This window comes from Rhinoraja longicauda, chromosome 16 (assembly GCF_053455715.1).
Source record: "Rhinoraja longicauda isolate Sanriku21f chromosome 16, sRhiLon1.1, whole genome shotgun sequence".
Classification (NCBI taxonomy): Eukaryota; Metazoa; Chordata; class Chondrichthyes; order Rajiformes; family Arhynchobatidae; genus Rhinoraja; species Rhinoraja longicauda.
This window is the reverse complement of record NC_135968.1, coordinates 44,999,348-45,026,333: the sequence shown is the minus strand read 5'-3', so window position 1 is coordinate 45,026,333 and position 26,986 is coordinate 44,999,348. Positions and strand designations below refer to the sequence as shown.

Below are 26,986 nucleotides of genomic sequence, written 5' to 3'. Positions count from 1 at the left end.
GTGAATCGGCCTCCACTGCCCTTTGTGGCAGAGAATTCCACAAATTCACAACTCTCTGGGTGGTGTTTTAAATGGCCTCCCCTTTATTCTTAGACTGTGGCCCCTGGTTCTGGACTCCCCCAACATTGGGAACATTTTTCCTGCATCTAGTTTGCCCAGTCCTTTTATAATTTTATACGTCTCTATAAGATCCCCTCTCAACCTTCTAAACTCCAGTGAATACAAGCCTAGTCTTTTCAATCTTTCCTCATATGAGGATTCTTAAGGTTTTATTTCATTTGCTTTGCAGGGTTCCTTTAAAGTTTATCCTTTAAGTGATGATCCAGGTGTTAAAATGCCCCCACGTCAGTTTGTGGAGCTTCCCGATAGCGGCACTCAAGAATGTTTGGTACGAATCTACATCATTCGAGCCATTGACTTGCAACCGAAAGATAGTAATGGCAAGGTAAGAAACTTAAATCTGTCATTTAATGTGCATTAAACCTGCTGGTATCTGAGCATATAACAGCTGTATTTAGGACAATCCTAACAATTTAGGGCAATTTCTAGGTGCTGTAGGGAGAGGTTGAGTAGGCTGGGTCTCTATTCCATGGAGCGTAGGAGGATGAGGGGTGAAATTATGGAGGGAGACAAAATCATGAGAGGAATAGATCGGGTAGATGCACAGTCTTTTACCCAGAGTAGAGGAATCAAGTACCAGAAGACATAAGTTCAAGGTGAAGGGGAAAAGATTTAATAGGAATCCGAGGAGTAACTTTTCACACAGAGGGTGGTGGGTGTATGGAACAAGCTGCCAGAGGAGGTAGTTGAGGCTGGGACTTTCCCATCGTTTAAGAAACAGTTGGACAGGTACATGGATAGGGCAGGTTTGGAGGGTTATGGACCAAGTGCAGGCAAGTGGGACTAGGGTAGCTGGGACATTGTTAGCCAGTGTGGGCGCGTTGGGCCGAAGGGCCTGATTCCACACTGTATCACTCTATGACCAATCCAATGGCTGTAGTACTTCCAAATGCAATTACAGCATTGCAATGATCAACAATGGGGTCACTTTTCCTATTTAACAACCCTGATCCCTCCATGAAGGTGTTTTAGTTATGAGTTATCCAGTCATCGGTACAAAAATTCCATTGTTTATATGTGACAGTGCTTCTGATGCCAGAAAAAAGATTTTCACCAATATTCAACATGTTCAACATTCAGCTTATTCGGCAATGCAAATTTGGAAAAAATAAATTGATTTCATTTTTCGTTTGAGTTTTGAGTGGAATTTTTGGCGATACAAATGTCATGGTCTTGACTGCTGCTAGTGACTGGATGGCACAATGGCCAAAATGGATGTTGTCCTTCTACTCTTCCTTGTCCACATGATTAATTTTACCCATGTAACGTATTTCCTGTTGGACGAATCTGTTGCATTAATGTTCAGCGAAAATTATTTTTCTCTTAGTGTGACCCATTTGTGAAGATCAGCTTGGGTCGAAAATCAATAGAAGATAGAGATAATTATGTACCCAAGACACTGAACCCAGTGTATGGCAGGTAATACATATATAAATTATCTCATGTTTACTGCATGTTCAAGAGAAGTAGTCTTACCTTCGATAATTTCGATGAGTGTCTTTTAGAGTCATAGTCGTACAGCGTGGAAACAGGCCCCTTTGGCCCAACTTACCCACACCGGCCAACATGTTCCATCTGCACTGTTCCCACCACCGGCCCATATACCTCTAAACATGTCCTATCCATGTATCTGTCTGAATGTTTCTTAAACGTTGCGATAGACCCTGCCTCAACTACCTCCTCCGGCAGTTCGTTCCCTACACCCACTACCCTTTGTGTGGACAAAGTAACCCCTTGGGTTCCTATTAAATCTTTTCCCCCTCTCCTTAAATCTATGTCCTCTGGTCCTCGATTCTCCAACTCTGGGAAAGAGGCTCTGTGTCTACCGATCCATTCATCTCATGATTTTGTACACCTCCTTAAGATCACACTCATCTTCCTGCGCTCCTAAGCTGCTCAACCTCTCCCTATATCTGCAGCCCTTGGGTCTTGGCTACATCCTCGTAAATCTTCTCTGCACCCTTTCCAGCTTGACACCATCTTTCCAATAACATGGTGCCCAGGACGGAACACAATGCTCCAAATGTGGCCTCACAAATGTCTTATTTAACTGCAACATGACCCTTCCATTTTCTATGCTCAGTGCTCTGACTGATGAAGGCCAATATGCCAAAACCCTCTTTGACCACCCTCTCTACCCTGTGGTGCCACTTTCAACAAGCTATGTATCTGCACTCCTGGATCCCTCTCCTCTCCAACACTCCTCAGAGACTGTGTAGGTCCTGCCCATGTTCGTCTTTCCAAAATACAACATCTCACAATGCTATGTATGAAATTCCATCAACCATTAAAAAATAGTAACAGGTCCTTCGGCCCACCGAGTTCACAATGACCAACGATCTCCCATTTACACTGGTTTTATCTTATCCCACGTTCACATGTCTACCCTGAAAGCTAGGGGCGTTTTACAGAGGCCAATTAACCTACAAGCCTGCACCCATTTGGGAGGTGGGAAGAAACCGAAGCACCCAGCGGAAGCCCACCTGACCTCAGGCAGATACATGCGATCTCCAAACAGATGGTACTGGAGGTCAGGACTGAATCCATGTCTCTGGTATTGTGAGGCAGCAGCTTTACCAATTGTGCTGCCCAAAGAACAGCATGGACAGAAATTTGTAGAGACTTGAGAACTTTCTGTAACTTCCCAGAAATGTGTCTAATACGAAGTAATCAAAAGAATATTAAGGTATTTATTCACAAAATGCTGGAGTAACTCAGCGGGTCAGGCAGCATCTCAGGAGAGAAGGAATGGGCGACGTTTCGGGTCGAGACCCTTCTTGAATAGCATTTTAAGATTTGTTATAGTTTTCTGGCAAAGAGTATAGTTTTAAAATCGGGATAATTTCCAAATGACTTGGGAGGCAAAAATGTGCTTCTTTTTTCTTTGTTTGATGGTTAGAGTGAAAGCAAATTACACTTATTGAGCTGCAAAATGGATAGAAAGATCTACTTAGTCTTTAGATAAACACAAAATGCTGGAGTAGCTCAGCGGGACAGGCAGCATCTTTGGAGAGAAGGAATGGGTAACGTTTTAGGTCGAGACCCTTCTTCAGACCGACTTAGTCTCTGACAAGTTCTTCAGCAATGAAAATTGCCATGTAATTATCGGAGCTCCAAGCAGTCTTATTTTCCTAGTTTGGGTGTCAAGAAGGTCTCTTGTCATTCGAGTTGAGATCACTCATCTCATCGTTGAATAGGCATGAAAGCTAATACTTTGTGGCTAAACATATAGGAAAAAAAAACGCAGATGCTGGTTTAAATCGAAGGTAGGCACAAAATGCTGGACTAACTCAGCGGGTCAGGCAGCATCTCATAGAAACATAGACATAGACAATAGGTGCAGGTGTAGGCCATTCAGCCCTTCAAGCCAGCACTGCCATTCAATGTGATCATGGCTGATCATCCAGAATCAGTACCCTGTTCCTTGTTTCTCCCCATATCCCTTGATTCTGGTAGCCCTAAGAGCCATATGCAACTCTCTCTTGAAAACATCCAGTGAATTGGCCTCCACTGTCTTCTGTGGCAGGGAATTCCACAGATTCACAACTCTCTGGCTGAAAAAGTTTTTCCTTATTTCTCGGTCCTAAATGGCCTACCCCTTATTCTTAAACTGTGACCCCAGATTCTGGACTCCCCCAACATCAGGAACGATTTTCCTGCATCTAGCCTGTGACCTCCTGCTTGTGCACAGTAGGTACAGATAATTACGAACTCTCGGGAGAGAAGGAATGGGTGATCAGTCTGAAGAAGGGTCTCGACCCGAAAAGTCACCCATTTCTTCTCTCCTGAGATGCTGCCTGACCTGCTGAGTTACTCCAGCTTGTTGTGTCTACCTTCATGGCTAAACATATTCCCGGATGCATATTCTAACTTTTTTTGAAAGCTAATGTTATGATGAGCAATGTTGTGAGTCAAAAGTCCAAATCCTTACTTTAGCAAAAACACAGCATTGGTTGGAGAAATTCTCACCATTGTATTATTTTTTTTTCAGGATGTTTGAAATGAGTTGCAATTTACCGACGGAGAAAGATCTCAAAATTGCACTCTATGACTTTGATCTGTTGTCACGTGATGAAAAGGTTGGAGAGACTGTTATTGATTTGGAAAACAGACTTTTATCACACTTTGGAGCTTGTTGCGGATTGCCCCAATCATATTATATGTGAGTACTGAAGATGTATCGGCTGTGGACTTTTGTATATTTAAATGTTTTCTCCCCTCTCTGATATTTAGGTCCTGGAATATGGTTACCAAGGCCTGAATCAATCTCTGGAGTAGAAGTGTGGGAAGGAACTGCAGATGCTGGTTTAAACCAAAGATAGACATAAAAAGCTGGAGTAACTCAGCGGGACAGGCAGCATCTCTGGAGAGAAGGAATAGGTCGAGACCCGAAACGTCACTTATTCCTTCTCTCCAGAGATGCTGTCTGACCCGCTGAGTTACTCCAGCTTATTGTGTCTATCGTTTGGATTAGATGTAATGCTTTATGTTGGTCATGAGCAGGTAGGTGCTTCTTAAAAAAGAAGTTCTTCCCTTCTGTACATTACAAACACCCATTCTTCAACAACAATTTGGACAAAAGAACACAGATATTTCTCCCTATTTTGGCCTTGTTAAATGGTTGAAGTAAACCGTTCTTATTGGTCTGCATAATATAAACATAGAAACTAGGTGCAGAAGTAGGCCATTCGGCCCTTCGAGCCTGCACCGCCATTCAATATGATCATGGCTGATCATCCAACTCAGTATCCCGTACCTGCCTTCTCTCCATACCCCCTGATCCCTTTAGCCACAAGGGCCACATCTAACTCCCTCTTAAATATAGCCAATGAACTGGCCTCAACTACCTTCTGTGGCAGAGAATTCCACAGGTTCACCACTCTGTGTGAAAAAAAACTTTCTCATCTCGTTCCTAAAAGACTTCCCCCTTATCCTTAAACCGTGACCCCTTGTTCTGGACTTCCCCAACATCGGGAACAATCTTCCTGCATCTAACCTGTCCAACCCCTTAAGAATTTTGTAAGTTTCTATAAGATCCCCCCTCAATCTTCTAGTAATGTTTACTGAAATAAATGTATTGCCTGAAGTGTTTTGAAAAGTTTTGATGTGATCATTCATCTTTCGTCGGAACAACATTATTTTTGTTTCCGTGTGGTTGATTTGGATGTGACTCACTGAAATCGTTTCTTTTTTAACAGTTCTGGAATAAATGCCTGGCGTGATCAGCTCAAGCCATCCCAGCTGCTGCAGAATCTGGCCAAGATGAAGGGCCTGTCTCCGCCTGTCACCTCGAGCACCAGCCTCTCCTACAACGGTCAGGAATACGTGCTAAGTGAAATTGGTAAGTGCTTTTGCCACAGAGAAGTGGCTGAAAGGCAACAATCAGGATAATTCTCAAATGAGGAAAGTGCAATTAGTGTGCATTGAATGTGCACCAATTCAAATGGAAGCTTATTAATTGTTTTACTGAACACTCTCCACTCAAAAAGCCTGTGTTCTAAACGACAGGAATTGTGCTTTTGGTAAAAATGAAAATGTTTGCACTGTTCTTTAACCAAAATTACCCAGTGCAGCAGCAAGATACACCGATCAGCCAAAACATGATGACCTGTTGAGCCAAAACATTATGACCACCTGCCTAATATGCTGTTGGTCCTCCGTGTGCAGCCCCATACGCAGCAGGGTGTGATGCACTGTGTATTGTGACACATTCCTCCCGTGACCACCATTAACATTTTCTGTGGCTTGTGCCACAATAGACCTTCTGTCAGTTCGGACCAGATGGGATAGCCTTCGTTGCCCTCGCGCATCGATGAGCCTTGGGCGCCCAACACCCTGTCGCCGGTTTGTGGTTTGTCCCTCCTCGGACCACTGTCGGTAGGTACTCACCACTGCTGACCGGGATCACCCCACAAGCCTTGCCGTTTCAGAGATGCTCTGACCCAGTCGTCTGGCCATAACAACTTGGCCCTTGTCAAAGTCGCTCAGGTCTTTACTCCTGCCCATTTCTCCTGCATCCAACACATCAACTTCAAGAACTGACTGTTCACTTGCTGTCTAATATATCCCACCCCTTGACAGGTGCTAATGTAACAAGACAATTAATGTTATTCACTTCGCCTGACAGTGGTCATAATGTTTTGGCTGATCGGTGTATATCAAGTTAGAAATCTAAACTTGGTAGTGAATAGTAATGTCACATGGTGTAGTTAGGTAACTGCACAAGCCCAGTCTTTCCAATCTTTCCTCATGACAGTCCCACAATTAACGTCATAGCGTTGGGTTGTAATCTACCCAAGCAGCACATAAGGTGTAATGGGGGAGGCCCAGCACAAAAAGGTCAGTATGGGAAGAGAAGTTAAAATGGTTAGCAACCAAAAGATCCAGCAGCCTTGGTGTACCAAGCTCAAGTATTCCGTGAAATGGTCGGCTCGTCTGTGCTTAGTATGGCCGGTGTAAAAGAGGCCACATTGGGAGTACCGTGTACACAGGTGAGCTTGGAGCAGGTGCCTGTGAATCTTTGTCTCATTTGAAAGGGCTATCTCTGGATAGATGTGGGAGAGGAGGTGTCGGGGCAGGTATTGCATCTCCTGCTGTTATGGCAGAAAGTACCTGGGAAGGGGGTGGATTGGGTGGGAAGGGGATGAGTGAACCAGGAATTGTGAAGGAAGTGGTAGTCTCTGCTGAATGGAATGGAGATGGGAAGGTGTGACTGGTGGTAGAATCACTTTGAAGGTGGTGGAGATGTGGGAGGAAGATGCAGAGGGCAGTGGGGTGAAAGGCAAGGACGAGGGGCCTTTGTTGTTAAAGGGGACGGTGGAACAGGCGGAGGGAGGATGGTGGCTGACTTTAGTGGAGCGTCACAACGGCTGGGAAGGCGGATGGATGAAGGCTGCAGCAGAAAGGGGTCCCCGGTCGTCTTGGACTCCACGCCACTGGATCCTGACCCAGATCTGTCAAGGACCGTGTGGTGGCTGTCTGTGCACCAGTCTCCCCACGTTAAACAAAGTCACGCACAGGCGTCCGACCCTATGGAGAGGACAGTCACACTCGCTTCCAGTGACCGCCGATGATGATTGTTAAAGTTCGTTTCTGCCTCAACTTTTAAAGTGTGAACTATGTGGTAAGAAGATTTGTGTTGTCGAGGAAAAGAAAATGCTCAGCATTTGTGAAAATTGCAAGTATGTCAGCAAGCATCTTGGGAGGTAAAGGGAAAATAAGACCAAGATCCCAAGCACTTATAGAGCAACTTGAATAAGTAGCAGACACAAAATGCTGGAGTAACTCAGCGGGTCAGGCAGCATCTCGGGAGAGAAGGAATGGGTGACGTTTCGGGTCGAGACCCTTCTTCAGATGATGTCAGGGGAGGGGGCGGGACAAAGATAGGATGTAGTCAGAGACAGGAAGACTGGTGGGAGAACTGGGAAGGGGGAGGGGATAGAGAAGGAAAGCAGGGACTGTCTGAAGTTAGAGAAATTAATGTTCATTTAGCTGAGGTGTAAACTACCCAAGCAAAATATGAGGTGCTGTTCCTCCAATTTGCACTGGGCCTCACTCTGACAATGGAGGAGGCCCAAGACAGAAAGGTCAGATTGGGAATGGGAGGGGTAGTTGAAGTGCTGAGCCACCGGGAGATCAGGTTGGTTAAGGCGGACTGAGAGGAGGTGTTGAGCGAAACGATCGCTGAGCTTGCACTTGGTCTCGCTGATGTAGAGAAGTTGGCATCTGTTACAGCGATTGAATAAGCAGCAATTCTATCAAGTGTCACTTTGTGCCTTTCATGGATTTTAAGTTGGTATCAAAGTATTTTCTTGTCCTCTCTAACATCATCAAGCTGCACATTTTCCCCACTCTTTGTAAGTTTTGGGCAGAGGGTTATATTAATGGTTCACCCGCTGCCCAGTTCTACAATGTGATACGATACGATAGAACTTTATTTATCCCAGGAGGGAAATTGATCTGCCAACAGTCATAAAAACACAAAATACATGAAGCATGAAATTAAAGTGGTGAGTGGAGAGGTTTGCGGATGTGCAAAGATTTGGGGATGGGGGAAGTCAGTCTACCCCAGGACAGAAGGGGGAGGAGTTGTACAGCTTGATAGTCGGGTCCAGTTCTGGTCAAGTAACTCTGCTGTGTTGTATTCCCAATGTCCATGTGGTCTTCTGATTGAGCAAAGGTGGAATAGAGTTGCCCTTTACTGAGGAAAGTACACTTTTTTTTACTAGTTGCATAGATGGGGATGTCATTTCAGCTGAATGTCAATGTTTGAATTAGGTTACAATCATAGTCTGTGAATAATGTAAGAATGTTTCATGTCTAAGCCTGTTTTGCTTGCAATATTTTCTTTTCGCAGTTGACGGCGCATAAAATTGAAGCTGAAGAGTTTTAAGATGAGTTCATGTTTGTTTTTAGAGGCTTTAAATGCAAAACAGGATTGGGTTCAAGCAGCCAATTTGCCTGGGCATTGAAAGTTATACCTGTGGTTATGCTCATTTTCTTTTGTGTCCTAGAAATTGTAGCGTGTTGAGGCATTTTCGTGGAGATACTGTGTGTTTGCTTGATTGGAAGAGTGTGCGTGCCATCCATTCCACAGTGTGCAGCAACTGTGTTGCCTGTGACTGACATTGTAAGGATCATTGTAGTGTAAGAAAATAACTGCAGATGCTGGTACAAATCGAAGGTATTTATTCACAAAATGCTGGAGTAACTCAGCAGGTCAGGCAGCATCTCAGGAGAGAAGGAATGGGCGACGTTTCGGGTCGAGACCCTTCTTCAGTCTGAAGAAGGGTCTCGACCCAAAAACGTCACCCAGGGCGGCACGGTAGCGCAGCAGTAGAGTTGCTGCTTTACAGCGAATGCAGCGCCGGAGACTCAGGTTCGATCCTGACTACGGGTGCTGCACTGTAAGGAGTTTGTACGTTCTCCCCGTGACCTGCGTGGGTTTTCTCCGAGATCTTCGGTTTCCTCCCACACTCCAAAGACGTACTTGGCTGGGTAAATGTAAAAATTGTCCCTAGTGGGTGTAGGATAGTGTTAATGTACGGGGATCGCTGGGCGGCACGGACTTGGAGGGCCGAAAAGGCCTGTTTCCGGCTGTATATATATGATGATGATATGATTCCTTCTCTCCTGAGATGCTGCCTGACCTGCTGAGTTACTCCAGCATTTTGTAAGAATCATTGATTTGTTCGGCAAATTACTTCGAACATAGAACAGTATAGCACTGGAAGAGTCCCTTCGGCCCACATAGTCTGTGCTGATTATAATCCCAAGATAAACTAATCTTTGCCTGCATTTGATCTCTGGCCCTCCATTCTCTGTGCCTACCAAAAGCCTGTTAAACAGCACTGTCGTGTCTGCCTCCACCACCTCTCTTGACAGTGTATTCCAGGCACCCACCACCCAGTATAAAGAAAACCTGCCCCGCACATCGAAATACTAAAACTCTTGTTTGTTTGTTTGTTTGTTCCTGAACTACAGCCAAAACGGTACACGATAGTGTGACAATTATAGGCCCACCTTACTCACCGTCGTCCCTCTGGTGCTAATGGAAGAAGTTTCATTGAAATCGGTGTTATATTTTTTAAATTATTCACATTTTAAAGTTTAAATCTATCTTGGGGGGAGGGAGGGGGGGTGAAGGGATTGGGGGGAGGGAGGGGGGAGGATAAGGGGGGTTGAGGGGGATGGAATGGCGGGGTGGGAGAGGGGACGGGGAGGGGAGGAGGAAGGGGAGGAAGGGGGAAAAGGGGAGGTGAAGGGGAGAGGAGAGGGGAGAAGGGAGGGAGGATGGGAGTGGAGGGATAAGGGAGGGTGGGAGGGGAGAGGGGGGGAGAGGGGAGAGGGGGTAATGGGGGAGGAGAGGGTGCTGCACCAATGCAGGAGAGGTTTGGGCCCAACGGGTCCACTTGTCTAGACTCCTTTAAACTTTTCCCCTCCCACCTTAAAGCTCTGTCCTCTAGTCTTTGACATTTCCAATGTGGGAGAAAGATACAGACCGGCCCTATCTATGCCTCTCATAAATGTTAGATACTCCTATCAGGTCTCTCCTCAACCTATGAAGTTCCAGAGAAAACAATAGCAAGTTTGTCCAACCTCTCCATGTCGCTAGTATCCCCTAATCTAGGCAGCATTGTGATTAGGCTTCTTCAGCACCCTCCCCAAAACCTCCACATCCTTCCTGTAATTCAATCTCAGCCAAGGGCCACAGGGATTAGTCGAAACATAAACCTGCCTTTTCCTCAATGCTGATTAATAAGCAGGAGATGTCATATGTTTATAAAACTTTTTTGTTTAAACAGCAAGTTAGGAATGTCAATTGACCAGAACTGCACGCAAGGCTCCAAATGCGGCCTAAGCAAAGTCTTGTGGAGCTGCATCACGATTTCCTCTCTCTCACTCTCAATGTCCCGGCCAGCAAAGGCAAGCATACCACACGCCTTCTTTTCCACTCTTTCTGCTTGTGTTGTCACTTTCAAGGAACTATGGACCTGGACTCCCGCAAGATTCCTCTGCACACGTTCCATTCAATCTCCCAAAGTGCTGCAGCTCAAACTTCCTCAGATTAAACTGAGTTTCTTGAATGATTTCACTACCAGAAAATGCAGATGGAAGGGAGGGATAGATCAGCCATGATTGAATGGCGGAGTAGATTTGATGGGCCGAATGGCCTAATTCTGCTCCTATCACTTATGACCTGACTCAGTTATGGCCTGATCCCCAGTATTGTAAAACCGTGTCTGAACGTTTTTTAATGGTTGCTTTGATTAGATTCCACTTTTCTTCACTGTTGAAAGAATCGCCGCTGGAAGTACAAATGAGTGATGAATGTCTGTTTGTGAGCAGTGTACTCTTACTTTGACAGGCAAGGGATTTATTCGTGCTATCATCATCCAACATTCCTAACTTCCTGTGTTTTTTAAAAGTTTTATAAAGATATGAAATTTCCTGCAGATTAATCAGCGTTGAGGAAAAGACAAGTTTATGTTTGGACTTACCCTTTGTCCCATGCCTGAGATTAAATTGTGATCTTGGAGCCAAGCTGATTTGCAGTTTGAGCTGGATTTGAGTCCCATTCCATTGATGTGATTAAAATGTTACACCGGCACTCTGGTGCATTAATGCGAGAGTGCTGCATTGTTGAATGTATTGAAGGTAGACACAAAATGCTGGAGCAACTCAGCGGGTCAGGCAGCATCTCTGGCGAGAAAGAATGGGTGACGTTTCGGGTCGAGACCCTTCTTCAGACTGATGGTCGAGTCGCTTGTTGAATGCATTGTCCTTCTCGTGCAATGTTGGCCTTGAAAAAACATAGAAACATAGAAAATATGTGCAGGAAGAGGCCATTTGGCCCTTCGAGCCAGCACCGCCATTTATTGTGATCATGGCTGATCATCCAGAATCAGTAGCCCGCGCCTGCCTTCTCCCCATATCCCTTGATTCCACTAGCCCCTAGAGCTCTATCTAACTCTCTTTTAAATTCATCCAGTGAATTGGCCTCCACTGTTTTCTGTGGCAGAGAATTAATTCCACAAATTCACAATTCTCTGGGTGAAAATGTTTCTTCTCACCTCAGTTTTAATAATAATAATAATAATGCATTACATTTATATAGCGCTTTTCAAACACTCAAAGACGCTTTACAAGGATTTCTAGAACATAGAGAAGAAAATAAATAGATAAATAAGTAAACGAACAGAAAAAGGAGACAGAAGGTGAGGTGACGGTCAGTGGTTGAAGGCAGTGCTGAACAGGTGAGACTTCAGTGATGTTTTGAATGTGGTGAGTGAGGAGGAGTCTCTGACGGTTTGGTGTAGTGAGTTCCAGAGGGTGGGAGCAGCGATGGAGAAAGCCCTGTCCCCCCAGGATCTGAGTTTGGTCCGGATGGGGGGGGGACAGGAGGTTGGCAGCAGCCTCTTTATTCTTTATTCCTCTTTATTCCTCCCCTTTATTCTTGGACTGTGGCCCCTGGTTCTGGACATTTTTCCTGCATCAAGCTTGTCCAGCCCTTTTATAATTTTATACGTCTCTATAAGATCCCCTCACATCCTTCTAAACTCCAGTGAATACAAGCCCAGTCTTTCCAATCTTTCCTCATATGACAGTCCTGCCATTCTGGGGATTAACCTCGAGAGCCTCAATAGCAAGGATATCCTTCCTCAAATTAGGAGACCAAAACTGCACACAATACTCAAGATGCGGTCTCACCAGGGCCCTGTACAACTGCAGAAAGAAATCAATTTTCCATTGTGGGCCTCAAGAATCCCAGAGCATTATCTGAAAACTGGGAGATTTTCTGCCGACTCGTTGTATATTTATAAGTGAAACCAATTATTGCTTAAATAGCAACGTAAATAACAAGATCATTTTATGGGATTTTCCCATGTGCCTCCTATTTTAGTGTCATCTGCAAACTTACCTAACCATTCCTCGTACTGTACGTGCTAATCCAAATCACTGATGAACAACAATGGACCCAACACCTATTCCGGTCGCCACTGGCCTCCAGTCCATAAACCAACCTTCCAGACTGTTCCACAATGCTGATCCTTGTCAAAAGTCCATATAGACAACTTCCATCACCCTGACTTCTTCAATCCTCTTGGTTGTCTCATCAAAAATCTAACAGATGAGTGAGACCCAATTCCCCATGCCAAAGGCCATGCTGATTATCCCCAATCATTCCTTGTCCATCCAAATGCTGGTAAATCCTACCCCTTATAACTTGCCCATAACTGATGTCAGACTCATTAGCATGTTGTTCCCAGCTTTTCCTTGTTGCCCTTCTTAAAAACATTGGCCACCCTCCAGTCTCCCAGAATGCCGTCTGGGGCTAGCTTTGGTTGGAAATATCATATCCTACCTCTATGCTCCAGCAAATGGCAGCCTGACATGACAAGTCCCACAGCACATTGCATGGCATGTGGAAAATAACCTGGCTGGATTACATTTCAATGTTAATTAATTAGCCTCCACACAAATCCCCTCACCATGCCCACCCCTCCCATTTGATTATTTGAGTAGAGTCACAGAGTGTAGAAACGGGCCTTTCGGCCCAACTTGCACCGCACCGGTTGGTGCCCACACTGGCCAAGATGCCCCATCTACACTAGTCCCACCTGCCTGCATTTGGCCCATGTCCCTCTAAATCTATCCTATCCATGTACTTATACAAATGTTTTTTTTAAAAGCTGCGATAGTCCCTGCCTCAACTACCTCCCCTGGCAGCTTGTTCCATATACCTTTAACTTTTGTGTAAAGAGGTTGCCCCTCAGATTCCGATTGAATCATTCTCTCTCACCTTAAACCATGTCCTCTTGTTCTTGTTTCGCCTACCCTGGGTAAAAGACTGTGCAATTTCCTTATCTATTCCTCTCATGATTCCTCTACAAAGATCACCCCTCGTATTCCTGCGCTCCACAGAATAAAGTCCTAGCCTTCTCCCACTATAATCCTCTGAGATCTCTGCACCCTTTCTACCTTACCCTGTCCTATAACAGGGTGACCGAAACTGAGCACAAAACCCTAAAAAATATATTTAAGTTGTCTTTATTGTAGTGCCATTGGTAAGTTTTGTCCTGGTTTGCAAATGCTGAAATTAAATATCTCAAAAGACTTAAGGTTGCATTGAAAACTCAAAGCAGTGAGACTTAATTATGGACTCGACTTATTAAGTAGCCGAGGTGAAGCGAATAGTCAAGTCAAGTCAAGTCAAGTCAATTTTATTTGTATAGCACATTTAAAAACAACCCACGTTGACCAAAGTGCTGTACATCAGTTCAGGGACTAAGAACGAACATACAATGGCACACAAACATAACAGCACATACATAAACAGTTCACAGCGCCCCCTTAGAGGGCCTCAAACGCTAGGGAGTAGAAATAAGTTTTGAGCCTGGACTTAAAGGAGTCGATGGAGGGGGCAGTTCTGATGGGGAGAGGGATGCTGTTCCACAGTCTCGGAGCTGCAACCGCAAAAGCGCGGTCACCCCTGAGCTTAAGCCTAGACCGCGGGACAGTCAGTAGCCCCAAGTCGGCTGACCTGAGAGACCTGGAGATAGAGTGGTGGGTTAGAAGATTTTTGATATGGGGGGGCAAGCCCGTTTAGGGCTTTGTATGTGAATAGGAGGAGCTTGAAGTAGATTCTGCACCGTACTGGGAGCCAGTGGAGAGAGGCCAGAATCGGGGTGATGTGGTCCCTTTTACGGGTACCCGTCAGGAGTCTCGCTGCGGCGTTTTGGACCAATTGCAGGCGTGACAGGGATGATTGGCTGATCCCAGTGTATAGGGAGTTGCAGTAGTCTAGGCGGGAGGAAATGAATGCGTAGATGATTTTTTTCAATGTCGTCAAAATTGGAGGAATGGTTTGATTTTAGCTATGGTACGAAGCTGGAAGAAGCTGGCTTTTACCACAGAGTTGACTGGCTTGTCAAACTTTAATGCAGAGTCAAATATCACGCCAAGGTTTTTGACATGCGGTTTGACTAGGGAGGATAGGCTTCCAAGGCTGCCTGTTATCGATTTGATGGATCGGGGGGGGGGGGGGGTGGTTGGGGGGGCGACTAGGAACCTGTTTTGTATTTCCGGGAAATTAAAAATTCTCCTCACTTGAATTTCCGATATATTGCCTTGTGATCTTACATTAAGTGGGTCCCAACTCTTTTTTGGGGGGGGCTTTTTTTTGCAGTCGAGGATAATCACGTGGCAAATGCTTCGACCGGTGCCAAAGTTATCCGACCGCATTATAATTTATAAGTAGCCAGAGTCAGGTGTTCGGTGGAATAGGGAGCAGGCCCGCAGCAATAAAAACATGTCAGTGAACTATAATTTACCCAATTGCTCCTCTATGAACCTTTGCTCGCTGTGTGACCTGATATTATCTTCTGCGCTAACACTCGGAGCACTTTCTGGTTGTAATTAGACCATTGGAGAGACATCAATTCAACGCAGTGCACGTGGTCTGCTTGGCAGAGTGAAGGGTCTCTTGCTGAATGTGTATCCATGTCCTGCAGTAGAGTGACAAAGACTGAAAATTATCCGGACAATCCTGCGCTCTGCTGATTCATTTGACGGCAGGTGTTGCTATAATTAATGCCGTAGATGAAAAGCAAATAGACGTGATCACAGAAAGCCGAGCCGTCATCTAACTACTCGGTTCAGTTGGAACGTCAGTTTTTATACATGTTAGACTTTATAGACCTCTGCTTGTCGGCACAAGCCCTTACTTTCATTCTGAAGGCTCATCCATTGTTTAATCTTTTATGGGTTTTTTTTGTTCTTGTACACCTAAAGATATGACACGATTGAAACTTGTAGTTGAATACATGCATCCTGGTCCTGTCAAATCCAGCTTCCAGCACCATGCAGGTGTGTAATTCTAAACTACCAAATTACTTTCCATTTAAATTGCAGAAATATTCACCGACATTACTGATTGAAAGGTTTTACACAACTGAATTACACAACTTGCAAGATTACATTTAGGGTAAATAGTGCTTAAAAATTGATACCATATCCCATATGGATTTAAATGGCAGATTTCTAATCAAAGAGCTTGACGTTAAAGTAGAATGATGAACGATTCAAGTTGTCAATAATTATACTTAAATGTTAAATTAGCTGAAATAAATTCCCTGCTGGAAAAAATTGAACTTTTATGCAATTATTTTATTTTTGCCGCAGGAATTAAAATATGTTCCTGCCAAATCATAGTCGTTTCACTTTCTGGAAAAAAAAGGTAACAATAAAAAGGATATTGTTAGATAGGGTTGAATGTGAGTGTTTTGACATATCAATGCCTGGAAGAGAGATCTGGCCCTTCCAACAAAGAAATTGTTTTGTCTATTACATCTCTTTAAAAACTGAACAGGCAAAAATTTAATATTCAGTTTACGGTTTAAAAGAGCTTAGCATTTTAAAATCGAAAGTAACTATACTTTCCCTTCAATATAAAATTGAAGGCAACCAAAATGGTCCTTACTGTGTGGAATGTGGTAAAATGATATAGAGTCACTCGGTTTGACACTTTGGTAGTAGAAGCCAAAGGTTTATGGTCTGTTTGTGATCTTAACCCAAACAAAACTTGACACAAGTGTCTTGGTACACTGTTTACTTTTCGAGCACAACCAACCACAGAATGACATGTCCTGGGATTAATGGTTAAATGTGTAATCAGGTTGACCTAGGTTACTGTGCGCCAGGACTAAAGAAAACATCAAATTTAGATGTGAATCAGTTGTAAACCGCTGCATGGTTGCTGATCACTGTATTATTTCCCCTCCACCACCCCAACCTATATGAAGAACGCGTTCAAAGTCACCAATTAGCTGAAGTGCACGAACGTATTTTCAACTAGACAAGATTTGTCCCATGCAAATTATGGTCAACATCAAAATGAAGTCTTTGAAGTTGCACTTGGAGTTGTATCTTCATCGGCAACAATGTGAAATTCCTTGCAGGCTTGAGCAAGTTGCACAGCTGCTTTTGATGAAACCTCTGGCATTTGAATGTTAGATCTATATATCCTTCCCATTCTTGATTGCTGATTTTTAAAATTGGTATAATTGATATCAGTTCAACTAAGATAGGGGTATTGAGCAGGAAGGAACTGCAGATGCTGGTTTAAACTGAAGATAGACACAAAATGCTGGAGTAATTCAGCAGGACAGGCAGCATCTCTGGAGAGAAGGAAAGGGTGACGTTTCGGGTCGAGACCCTTCTTCAGACTAAATTCAGCCTGGACTTCAGGGGTATTGACGTGCTTGTTATTCCAGTCATGAACCAGTGTTTTATGGTAATCAACCATTAAGTTGGAGTATCTTTTAATAGAAGTTCTAACATTCGTGAATGCATCTGTGCATGATAGCATTGGTAGAAGTATCAGCTGCATGGTCCTACTGATAACAAAGTTCCCATCTTCATGCTAGGTCGTACTCGGTGTGGTTTGGCAGGGACCTATAACCAAGCATCATCAGCTGCTTCATCAGAAACCTTCCTTTAAGGTCAGGTGTGGGGATGGTAATTCTGTTCAGTACTTCTCAAGAAATGAAGCAGGCCACCCCTACATGCAGAAAGACCTATTCACATTTGGATAGACACAAAATGCTGGAGTAACTCAGCGGGACAGGCAGCATCTGTGGAGAGAAGGAATGGGTGACGTTTTGGACCGAGACCCTTCTTCAGACTGAGAGTCAGGGGAGAGAGAGTCTAGAGATATGGAAGAGTAAGGTGCGAAAACAACAGATCAAAGCAGATGATGGTAAGAAAATGTGGATGCTTCAATGTTAGCTGAGAGGAAGGTGACAAGGAGGCTTGCAATCAGTAAATTAATCAGAAGGACAGTGAAACTAGTCAGAGAACTAGGGTGGGGGTGAGACGGAGAGCAAGGGGAAAGCAGGAGTTACTTGTTGGAGAAATCAATATACATACTGCTGGGTTGAAAGCTGCCCAATCGAAATATGAGGTGCTGTTCCTCTAATTTGCATTGTGCCCTCATTCTGACAATGGAGGAGGCCCAGGACAGAAAGGTCAGTGTGGGAGTTAAAGTGTTTAGCAACCAGGACCAGGCGGACCAGTGTTGGACCAGGCGGACTGAGCGGAGCTTTGGGCATGGATCTCTGTGGTAGGTACGTCTTGTGCCACAAAATTGCCAGGAAACGAATAAGCCCAGCAAGAGAAGGTCTAATCACTTATACTGGCCATTATGTGGCATTCTCTTTACCACGTCCTGCTGCTCCCCCCACATCCACCACCATCAACATCCTGGAGGTTATTATTAATCAGAGACTTGCCCAGATAGCAGCTACAGGTGCAGGCCTGCATTTGAGCATCCTCCGACTAGTAAATCACCACTGTTGCTCCAATACCTTTCTAACAGAAGGCATGAAGCAGGAATAGTGACAGGATACTATACACTTGCCTGAATACATAATTCCTCCAAATCTTCTGCAATCTGTATCTTCCCCTTTGCTCTATCTATTGTAGTTGAGTTTGAAATAGTTGTATCTATTGTTGGTACATTTGAGCTATTTGGATGGCATTCAAATCAAAGCTTTTCACTGTACCTCAGTACAGGTGACAATAATAACCCGAAACAACTTTAGGCTGTGCACGCCACACGCAAGAAGAAGACTGATAGTTCGTCCTGTGAGGCTTTTTGGGTGTAGCTGAGAAATGCAAAAGGGAATGATCACATTCTTGGGAGTGTTCTCCAGGCTCCCAAGTAGTTCATGGGAATTGGAAGAGCAAATATGCCAGGAGATTGCTGGCAGCTGCAGGATTCATAAAGTTGTCGTCGAAGGGGATTTTTAACTTTCCTAATATTGACTAGTGCAAAAAGTTCATTCGGGGCTGAATTGGTCAGATGTGTGCAGGAAAGTCTCCTCGGGCAATATATAGAGGGCCCTACAAAAGTTAAGGCAATGCTTGATCTAGTCTTGGGAAATTGGGAGGGGCAAATGACTGAAGTGTTTGTGGATGAGCCTTTTGGGACGAGCTGTTCTACTACTTTTAAGATAATTATTATGGATAAAATCAGGGTGAGGTATATTTTCAATTTTGGGCAAGGCCAACTTTGAAGGTATTAGACAGGAGCTTGCTCAGGTTGTTTGGGGCAGGTTGTTTGAAGAAAAAGGAACGTCCGGAAAGCGGGATGTTTTAAAAGTGTGTTGCCAAGAATTCAGTGTACGCATGTCCCTGTTAGAATGAAGGGCAAGGCAGGTGGGCGTAAAGAGGCTTGGATGAAGAGAGAAATTGAAGGCCTGGTCAAGAATAAGAAGGATGCAGGTATAGGCAGCTGAGGAGTTTAAGATCATGAAGAGAATAGATAGGGCAGATGCACAGTCTTTTGCCCAGAGTAAGGAAATCAAGAACCAGAGGACATGGGTTTAAGGTGAGAGGGGAAATATTTAACACTAATCTGAGGAATGATAAGAATCTTTTTTGTGCACAGGGTGGTGGGTACATGGGGGCGGTCACGGTGGCGCAGCGGTAGAGTTGCTGCCTTACAGCGAATGCAGCGCCAGAGACCCGAGTTCAATCCCGACTACGGGTGCTGTCTGTACGGAGTTTGTACGTTCTCCCCGTGACCTGCGTGGGTTTTCTTTGAGATCTTCGGTTTCATCCCACACTCCAAAGGCGTACAGATTTGTAGGTTAATTGACTTAGTAAATGTACAAAAATTGTCCCTAGTGGGTGTAGGATAATGTTAATGTGCAGGGATCGTGGTCGGCACGGACCCGGTGGGCCGAAGGGCCTGTTTCTGCGCTGTATCTCTAAACTCTAACCTAAACATGGAATGAGGTGCCAGACGAGGTAGTTGAGACAAAAACTATAACATTTAAAAGACATTTGGACAGGTTCACGGATTGGAAAGTTTTAGAGGGATATCAACCAATTGTTGGTAGGTGGGACTACTGAAGATGGGACACCTTGGTCGGAGTGGGCCAACTGGGCCGAAGGGCCTGTTTCCATACTCTATGACCCTATCATCCTGATTTGAAAATATACCACCTGCCCTTCATTCTCACTGGGTCAGAACCCTCTGTCCAATGGGTCAGTATTAGTGCTGGACAGTGGCATTTCAAGAAGGCATCTTGCCACTTTCTTGAGGGCAGTTTGTGGCTGGCAATAAATGCTTCCCTTGCCAGCAACACCCAGATGTCAAATTAATTTCAAATACATTTTGCATTTCAACTGGATGCCAAGAATGAAGTGCTTGTGGTAATGTGCAGTTCTACTGAATATCGTCTTGATATATGCAGACGCAAGGAGCCGCAGATGCTGGTATACAAAAACAGAGTCCGTGCTGGAGTAACTCAGCGGGTCAGCCAGCCTCTCTGGAGAACAAAGATTTCTTCAGGAGTCTGCAAAAAGGTCCCGTCCCAAAACATTGTCTATCCATGTTCACCAGGAATGCTGCCTGACCCGCCAATACACTCCAGCATCGTCTGTCATTCCAGATATATCTTGCTTTTAAAAATTGATAGAATCTGCTGCTATAATGCCACAGTATACCTTTTCAATAATCTTTTTTAAATCCTGGTTTATTGCCTAATCTATCTCAGAGCCTACTGTAAGCTAATGTTGTATTGCGATCAGCATTGATATACCTTTTCATATTTCTAAGCAGCTGCCAGTGCAAGTAATGTAACAGCTGCCCAATTCCAGTTAATGTTCTGCTGCCACAGGCAAGTTCGACAACACTGCGCCTGCAGTCAGTTTCCAAATACATCTAACATTACACTGAATGCAATTAGTGCAAAGTCATTTTGAATTTGCTGTCCAAATGCATCAGAGTTTGTTCTTCCGGCATTTTTTCCTTCATAAGCTGAGTGAAAATAAGGATGTTGGTACCATGGCGGCTTCTGGTGTAGGAAGGAACTGCATATGCTGGCTTACACTGAAGATAGACACAAAATGCTGGAGTAACTCAGCGGGACAGGCGGCATCACTGGAGAGAAGGAATGGGTGATGTTTCGGGTCGAGACCCTTCATCAGACTCTGAAGAAGGGTCTCGACCCGAAACGTCACCCATCCCTTCTCTCCAGTGATGCTGCCTGTCCCGCTGAGTTACTCCAGCATTTTGTGTCTACCTCTAAAGTATGGATGGACCTTGAAATAGATTTAGATTTTTAGATTTAGAGATACAGCGCGGAAACAGGCCCTTCGGCCCACCGGGTCCGCGCCGCCCAGCGATCCCCGCACATTAACACTATCCTACACCCTAGGGACAATTTTTTTAAACATTTGCCCAGCCAATTAACCTACATACCTGTAGGTCATTGGAGTGTGGGAGGAAACCGAAGATCTCGGAGAAAACCCACGCATTTCACGGGGAGAACGTACAAACTCCGTACAGACGGCGCCCGTAGTCAGGATCGAACCTGAGTCTCCGGCGCTGCATTCGCTGTAAAGCAGCAATTGTACCGCTGCGACACAGTGCCGCCCGTTATAACATTCTGCACTAAAAGTTCAATGCCAGCATCTCATTTATTTGAAAAACTCAATTAACATTGTGAGTGCATTTTGGAAAGAACATGGTTGGTCTAATTATTCCATGTGATTTTGATGCTGATTTGTTGGCAGCTGCTTGTTCATCCATTGCAGACCAATGCGTTTAAGTGGATCACATTTATCTCCCACAGCACAAATAGTCTGAGGAAGAGTCTCGTCCCGAAACGTCACCCAGTCCTTCTCTCCAGAGATGCTGCCCGTCCCGCTGAGTTACTCCAGCCTTTTGTGTCTATCTTCGGTTTAAAGCAGCATCTGCAGTTCCTTCCTACGCAAATTGTTATCTGTTTGAGCAACTCCGGGCAAATTCAAATTTGCACCCAAGGGACCTGATCCAATTAGATATCTATAAAAATACAAATAAAAGATAACACTCATTCTCTTGAGTCAGTTGGCCAATGGGTCAAGCCCCACTTCGAGGACCTGAGGCAGAGGTCCTCTTTTGGATGTGGTGCTACAAGCTGGAAGTCCTCTGCCCTTTCAAATTGAGTGGAGGGGTCGGTGCATAGGGACCTTTTAAAACATTAATCAATACTTTGCTGTTACCTGTGAAGTAAAATATATATATATTAATTGTCATCAGCTTGGTAAACTAAACCTAATTGATTCTCATGTTAAGATGTACTCCTGAAGAAGTCTGAAGAAGGGTCTCGACCCGAAACGTCACCCATTCCTTCTCTCCTGAGATGCTGCCTGACCTGCTGAGTTACTCCAGCATTTTGTGAATAAATCCACCTATATCCTTCCTTTGTCCCGCCCCCCTGACATCAGTCTGAAGAAGGGTCTCGACCCGAAACGTCACCCATTCCTTCTCTCCCGAGATGCTGCCTGACCTGCTGAGTTACTCCAGCATTTTATGAATAAATCAAGATGTACTCCTGTTCTTTACAAACCTCCTTAAGAAGAGAATGAGGAACACTTACACCTTGCTATACCACAAATTTAAATCCTATCTATACCAAAAATGTTCACAAGAAGCTCGAGTAACTCAGCGGGTCAGACAGCATCTGAGAAATATTAAGATGTTTGGCTTTAATTCATTTTTCATGTAAATAACAAATATTCATGTTGAAACCCAGATAATTTTGCTTAGAATAAGGGTGACGTGGTGGCACAGCGGTAGAGTTGTTGCCTTACAGCGAATGCAGCGCCGGAGACCCGGGTTCCATCCCGACTGCGGGTGCTGTCTGAACAAAGTTTGTACGTTCTCTCCGTGACCTGTTTGGGTTTTTTCCCGAGATTTTCGGTTTCCTCCCACACTCCAAAGACGTGCAGGTTTATAGGTTAATTGGCTTGGTAAATGTAAAAATTGTCCCTAGTGGATATAGGATAGTGTTAATGTGCGGGGATCGCTGGTCGGTGCGTACCCGGTGGGCCGAATAGGCCTGTTTCGGCTCTGTATCTCTAAACTAAACTAAACTAAATAAGGCTGGGAGAGATTTTGCACCTTTCAATAAAGACCTCTTTGCTACATTCAGGTTTTCTGCAATTTAAAAACAAACAAAAAAGCTAGAAAGACCAAACACATCAAGCAGCATCTATAGAGAGAAACAATCCATGCTTTGGGGCAATGAGCTGTCATTAAAACTGGGTGTCAGCACAAGATAGATAGGGTGGTAAAGAAGGAATATGGTATGCCTGCCTTCATTGCTAAGGGCATTGAATGTAAGAATCAGGAAGTCATAGATAGACACAAAATGCTGGAGTAACTCAGCGGGTCAGGCAGCATCTCGGGAGAGAAGGAATGGGTGACGTTTCGGGTCAAGACCCTTCTTCAGAAGTCATGATGCAGCTCTTTGGTTAGGCTGCATATGCAGTTTATAAACAATTATCCAAATTCTATGTACAACGCGAATATCACACTTTGTCAATAAACTGAAACTTAACCATCATCACAGCCCTTCCACATTCTTTTACCTCTGGAAAAAAAAAAAATTTTTGTACATCTTCTTGAACTGAGTAATGTTTGTGCTTTGCTTGAGTTCAACATTCAAATCATTCCACAATTTCACCACAAATAATTGATTAATGAAAAGCATATCTGGACAAGATGAAGATGGAAGAACAATTAGATTGCAGAATTGCCACAAATAAATAAACTAAGATGGAATTGAGTTTTGAGGCGGGATTCATTTGAAATCGTGCTCTTCCATAACTCTGAAAGGCGGTAACGGGATGACTCTAGTGATGAGGTGGTGCTGGTGAGATAATGTTGAGCGTCTGTGGGCACAGCACGCAAGAAATGGGTTAAAGTGGGATAACAATTGAAGATTTTGGTAAATGAGAAAAGGATTGGACCTGCAGACATGACAGAGATTGTGCAAAGCAGTTGCTCAATTTACATTTGGTTTCTCCGGTACAGAGGAGACTGTATTAGTAGTGTGGAGAGAGTCTGTGTAAATGACTTCACCTGGAAAGAAAAGGACACAAGTGCTGGAGTATCTCAGTGAGTTAGGGAGCATCTCTGGAGAACATGGATAGGTGACATTTTGGGTGGAAACTCTTGTTCAGATTGATTGTAGGGGGAGGGGGGGGGTAGGGAGAAGGATGGAAAAGGGGGAGAGCTGGACAAAGTGTGGCAGGTTGTAGGTTGACAGGAGTGGGGGGGGGGGTGGAATAAAGGCCAGATATAAGAAAGGAAGGAAGGTGTGAGACAGATTCAAAGAGTTTTGGATGAGATAGCCCGAGGGAAGGAAAGTGGCAGGAGGGGTGGTGGGGGGGGGGGGGGGGGGGGGAGAAATAGGTGGGAGTCCAGGTTTGTGCTCAGGGAAGGGAAGGGGGGAGGAGGTTTTAGTTTAGTTTTGTGATACAGCAAGGAAACAGGCCCTTCCGGCCCACCGGGTCCGCGCTGACCAGCGATCCCCGCACATTAACACTATCCCACACCCACTAGGGACAATATTTAAATTTACCAAGCCAATTAACCCACAAACCTGTACGTCTTTGGAGTGCGGGAGGAAACTGCAGATTTCGGAGAAAACCCACGCAGGTCACGGGGAGAACGTACAAACTCCGTACAGACAGCACCCATAGTCGGGATTGAACCCGGGTCTCCGGCGCTGCATTCGCTGTAAGGCAGCAACTCTACCGCTGCGCCAACGTGACTGCCTGAGGTGATGAGGGGGTGTGGGGTTGGTGGAGAAAGGAGGTGTTGGGGGAGTAACGGGGGTAGAGAGAGAAAAGGGACAGATATGGGGGTGGGTGGGGGGGGTGTTAGCGGTTACCTAGAATTGGATAATTCAATGTTCATTCCATTGGGTTGTAAGCCATTCAGAATGAATCTTGCCATCCCTGCCAGGAGGAGAAAGAGTGAAGGGCAAATCTTGCTTCTGTGATTGCAATTTGTAGGAGGCACCATGATTGAAATGGAGGAAGGAACCAGAGCATTCTGAAAGGAACGCATTGTATGGAACGCAGTGGGGATAAGAGGAGATGGTGCAAGAAACAAACAAATGGAGGAACTCCAGCAGCATCAGTGTATTCGCTGAAATTTAGAAGACTGAGGGGGGATCTTATAGAAACATATAAAATTCTTAAGGGGTTGGAGAGGCTAGATGCGGGAAGATTGTTCCCGATGTTGGGGGAGTCCAGAACCAGGGGTCACAGCTTTTAGGACCGAGATGAGAAAACATTTCTTCACACAGAGAGTGGTGAGTCTGTGGAATTCTCTGCCACAGAAGGTAGTTGAGGCCAGTTCATTGGCTATATTTAAGAGGGAGTTAGATGTGGCCCGTTTTGCTAAAGGGATCAGGGGGTATGGAGAGAAGGCAGGTACAGGCTACTGAGCTGAATGATCAGCCATGATCATATTGAATGGCGGTGCAGGCTCGAAGGGCCGAATGGCCTACTCCTGCACCTATTTTCTATGTTTCTATGGAGGTAGAGGAATAGTTGACGCTTAGTGTTGGGATGACGACCAACAATCCTCTGCCTTCGTGGATGCTGCCTAACCCGCTGCGATTCTCCAGCAGGTTTTGTTTTGCTCTGGATTAGAGCGTCCATGTCTCTTGTGTCTCCAAGGTTGTAGATGGCGTCTCATGATGGCATGATATTGGAGGAGTGGAGACTTACAGAGGTTGATGCATGAAATGGAAGATGTGGGCAATGGATCAGCTATCCTCTTACTCTGAATGAGCAGTAGTGGGATGTGGGTGAAAGCACATCCAAGATGTAGACATAATAGTAAGACACTCTGATGGATGGATGGATGAGAATCTTAGTTGCGAACAAATGCCTCTGCATTCAATTCTTTTCATTTCTAAGACCTCCAATATGCCAACACCAGACACTCTGTACTTTTCCCTTGCAATATTTTGCTTTAGACTTTGGTTGTGAGACTGGATTTATTACTGTAGAGTAGGTGATGTTAAAGATGGATTGACTAAACTAATTTAACCTCACTCAGTGTGTTAGGCTGCATGTTCTTGCGAATGGAATGGAGCTTCTCGGTGATCCATCCGCCTGTGTATTTCAGGCAAATATTTCAGGTGTATTAAGGCTTCTGATAAGGCTTGCAGAAATAGGATGATTTGCTGTGATCCCAACCCCAATTTTGCTTGTGATTATAACAATTCAAAGGGTACGCAATTAAAGAGAACTGGGGCTTCAAATGAACCAAAGCAATTTCTTCCTGTGTTGCTGAAGTAATGGGGGGACCTGCAGTGAATTTAAATAGGTCCTCTACATTAGAGTTCCGACATGGCGCTTTGAAAGTACAAAATTTATGTTGGTTAATGTTTCTATATTCATATGCTTAGGAGTCGCGACAATCAGCCTTTGTCTGTTCTAAAGTTGGCAGTCCAAGCCCTAGCATTTGGGAACGGGAATATTTTAAGTTCATTTGATATTGTATCACACTTGGCCTTCCAAGCAATGCTATAATTCTGCCAAAGCAGTGTAATCAGCTTCCACAGTGCAGTTTACACCGCAGTTCAATTATTGTTTATCTCCAGACTCTGAATAGTTGTAGAAGCAAGAGGAAGTCTTAGCTCTTTAATTCAAGGTCAACTAAGGTTTTATCATCCAGGCAGCTGCTTTTATAAGCATGAAGGGTTCATCGGTAGTTCAGGGTAATACAGTAATAATTTCAGGAACAAATCTTCTATTCACTGCCTTATTTTGATATGCACTTCAAAAATTTTGGTAACACTGTGACCTAAATCATTCAGCTGTCTATGGTCTGATAAATCCTTGAATTTTGCAGCTTGTTTAAGTTTGACTGTTTGGAGAATATAATATCAGTTTTGAAATGGCCACCAGTGGTAACATTTTGACTTTTTGCATAACTGAAATGGCTCCAAACCATTCTAATACATTCTGTTTCACATTGCAATAGTACATTTAGGTGGCACATTATGAAGTGTCGTCATTCATCTTGGTGTGTGTGCAAATATCTGTGCCAATGTTATTTTATGGACCGTTCAAGTCAATGTTTGAGGAATGATAATTGCCGTTTCTGCCCAGGACTCCTCTTCCATTTTGCGAAACATGGTTTAGAAGTTATTCCACATGATTTTCAATTAATGGCTGCTTAAATATTTTTGTTTCAATTAGCCAATGACTCACAATTCCAGATTTGAGGGTTCCATTTCTATTCCATTGGTTTGAGGGCAAACTGGGTTGGGAAACGTTTACACACAGTTCCACCTATTGGATGAGATTTAAATTGCTACCTGTCCCTATCATGGGTAGACCAGATCCTGTGACATGTGTAAGATGGAGCTGCAGATACTGGTTTAAACCGAAGATACACAAAAAGCTGAAGTAACTCAGCGGGACAGGCAGTATCTCTGAAGAGAAGGAATGGGTGACGTTCAGTTTCTTCAGATCTGTGACATTATTGGAAGAACAAAAC

The 26,986-nt window shown here is 44.4% G+C and overlaps 1 protein-coding gene across 1 annotated transcript in view; it reads left to right on the top strand.

Annotated features, from left to right (window-relative positions):
- LOC144601510 (myoferlin-like) overlaps window positions 1-26,986 on the top strand; it is a 285,637-nt gene that overhangs the window by 178,655 nt on the left and 79,996 nt on the right. The window contains exons 42-45 of the mRNA XM_078413727.1: window positions 290-445; window positions 1,448-1,539; window positions 4,112-4,282; window positions 5,319-5,461. Of these exons, the coding sequence (XP_078269853.1) occupies window positions 290-445; window positions 1,448-1,539; window positions 4,112-4,282; window positions 5,319-5,461 (562 nt within the window). The remainder of the gene's footprint in view (window positions 1-289; window positions 446-1,447; window positions 1,540-4,111; window positions 4,283-5,318; window positions 5,462-26,986) is intronic.